This window comes from Trachurus japonicus, unplaced genomic scaffold, assembly GCF_045865225.1.
Source record: "Trachurus japonicus isolate A0001 unplaced genomic scaffold, Traja_1.0 AP029834.1".
NCBI lineage: Eukaryota > Metazoa > Chordata > Actinopteri > Carangiformes > Carangidae > Trachurus > Trachurus japonicus.
In genome coordinates this window covers 1-2650 of record NW_028219967.1, presented here as the reverse complement: position 1 = coordinate 2650, position 2650 = coordinate 1, and the positions used below count along the sequence as shown (strand labels likewise).

Below are 2650 nucleotides of genomic sequence, written 5' to 3'. Positions count from 1 at the left end.
GTAGTCAGTGCAGATAACTGACAGCAGTTCGGCAAACTCATCAAAGAATTTTCCTGGGTATCTTGGTGGTCTGTAAATAATTAGGAAGAGAACTTTTGGATCACCCTTTACTAAAAAACATAGATATTCAAAAGAGCTAAAATCACCAAATATAGTTTCCTTGCACTGAAATACAGATTTAAAAATGGCAGCAACTCCCCCGCCTTTCTTACCACTTCGACACTTATTCATAAAACTGAAATTTGTTGGTGCAGCCTCATTGAGAATGGTAGCACAGCTACATTCAGTCAGCCATGTTTCACTAAGAAGTAAGAAGTCTAGATTATAGGTCATAATGATGTCATTTACTAACAAGGATTTGTTGGCTAGTGATCTGATATTAAGTAGAGCTAACCTTGTGGAGATAACAGGAGACACTGGTGAGTTTCGAGGTTGACAAGCTATACTCACTAGATTGGTAGATTTAATTGAACCCTTTTTATTTCTCACCAGTTTGATCACTTTTCTGTTACCCGTCACCACAGGGATTGAGAAAGCTGCCTGAACTCCATAGGGCCCTGACTTTTCCTGGGAAAGAACATTCTTGATATCAGTATTGCAGCCTGGACCCGGCACATATCATTCAGATTCAATGATATGATGATTCAGAGGAAGTGGGGGGGCTCGGTGACTTTTGGTCGAGGGTTGTTTCTGATGTGGTGGAATGCGAGGGGGTGGACGATGTGGGGGGTTAATTGGGGAAAATATGAGACCCTGGCGTGGTGTTAGTTGGATTCCACTAGTGAGAAAGCTCTTCATCCTGTCAGGGAAATCCAGAAATGGGGAGTCAGGACAAGATGAAGAGAGTTGGGGGCTGGATGGGGTTCGGGGGGTTGAATGTTGGGAGTCTCCTGTTGGGGCCGGGGGAGACTCCCCCTTTGGGGCTTTTGGGGCTAAGGGAGACTCCTTGTGTTGTGTTGATGGGGCTGGTGGATGATCCACTTGTTGGGGTGCAGATGATGACGTTGTTGGGGCTGGTGGATGATCCACTTGTTGGGGTGCAGGTGATGACGTTGTTGGGGCTGGTGGATGATCCACTTGTTGGGGTGAAGATGATGACGTTGTTGGGGCTGGTGGATGATCCACTTGTTGGGGTGCAGGTGATGACGTTGTTGGGGCTGGTGGATAATCCAGTTGCTGGGGTGCAGATGATGACGTTGCAGGTTCTTTCTGAGTCTGCTGTCCTCCGTTGTCAATCCTTATCTCAGCGCCCTCACCAGAGTGCCGTCTTATCTGCTGTTTTGGATTGTTTTGTCTCTTGTCCTTGACAGGGACTGCTGGTGCCTGACGCAAAAAGTAAAAGATGTTGGCACTTAGCAGCTGTACTCCTGACTTGTTAAGGCTAAATCCATCTGCCTTAAAGAGGTGCCTGCGTTCCCAAAAGATGTTGAAATTGTCAATAAAGTTCAGTGATTGAGCAGTACATGTATCTTTAAGCCATCTGTTCAGCATCATCAGCCTGCTGAATCTCTCATCTCCTCGCCGAACTGTTGGCAGAGGTCCACTGAAAAACACCTCAGTATTCAAACACTGAACTTTGTTTATCAGTTCCATGAAGTCTCGTTTTAATAGCTCTGATTGTTGCTTCACAACATCAAGGGCTCCTGTGTGTATGATGAGCGATTTCAATGTTGGATGCTCAGCAACAATCTTCAAGATCTTTTTTGAAACATCAGACACCATGTCATTGGGAAAACACAGTACCTTGGTGTTGTTCTTGCTGCAAAAGCGTTTTATGTCATACACAGCTCCGTCACCCACTATCAGAGTTTGAGGCCCAGTGGTTAGCTCTCTCTGTAGCCCTTTAGCATCAGATTTAGCCTCATACCTTTCTCTGGTCCTGGGAGATGAGCCTTCTTTTGGGGAGTCTGGGTCCTGTGAAAGTGGAGCATATCTGTTCTCAAGTAGAATCCCTGTGTCTTGGGGCAGTTTGCTCGTAGCCTTGGTCCGTGGTTGTTTTCTCCGTGGTTTTGGGGTTGAGGAGACAGTCCTGTGTGATGGCAGTGCAGGCCACTCGGTGTCGTAATCCATCTCCGAGTGCTGGGTTCTGCCTGATAATCGTCTTCCCATGTTTGAGGGAGGTATTTTGTGGTGCTTTGGCTTAGCACCAAGAGAGTTCCAGGGAGGACTGTTTGATTTACTCCCATTTACACCTGGCTCCGGCCGTGCCTTGGTTGTGCCCGTTAGCCTTGTGTTAGCCTGCTCCCTTTCACTGTTTTGGAATATCGGCAGAGTAGTATCATTTCCATATTGTCCATTTACCTCCACGTTCACTTCGAGCCGATGCATTTTTGTTTCCAGTACTGCTATCTTCTGGAGCAGTTTGTGGTAGTCCTCCGTGGAAAAAGGAGGCATCTTGCTGCTAATTAGCTTCTGTTAGCTGAGCTCCTCAATCCCGGTCACGACAGTGCCGGGTTGTGCTGCTGATAAGCCACACTCTCAGGGTAAAACAGTTTAAAAAACAGTCGTAGCCTCCAGTAACTATCATAAATTAGGCTTCCAGTGATATGTAGGTATCCAGGAAAAAATACAAATAAATTTCAAAAGGAAAAGATTGCAATGGGAAAAAAAAGAGAGAGTGAAGCGGAGAGCAAAGGAGTGAAGCGTCTGC

The 2650-nt window shown here is 46.2% G+C and overlaps 1 protein-coding gene across 1 annotated transcript; it reads right to left on the bottom strand.

Annotated features, from left to right (window-relative positions):
• Positions 1-826: 826 nt before the first annotated feature.
• On the bottom strand, positions 827-2493 carry LOC146960914 (uncharacterized). Its single transcript, XM_085771943.1, has 2 exons — positions 1148-2493; positions 827-965 (listed from the first exon to the last, which is right to left on the bottom strand). Exons 1-2 carry the CDS (start codon positions 2392-2394, stop codon positions 827-829), a joined length of 1386 nt encoding a protein of 461 aa, XP_085628069.1. The 5' UTR covers positions 2395-2493.
• Between the last annotated feature and the right edge of the window lie 157 nt (positions 2494-2650).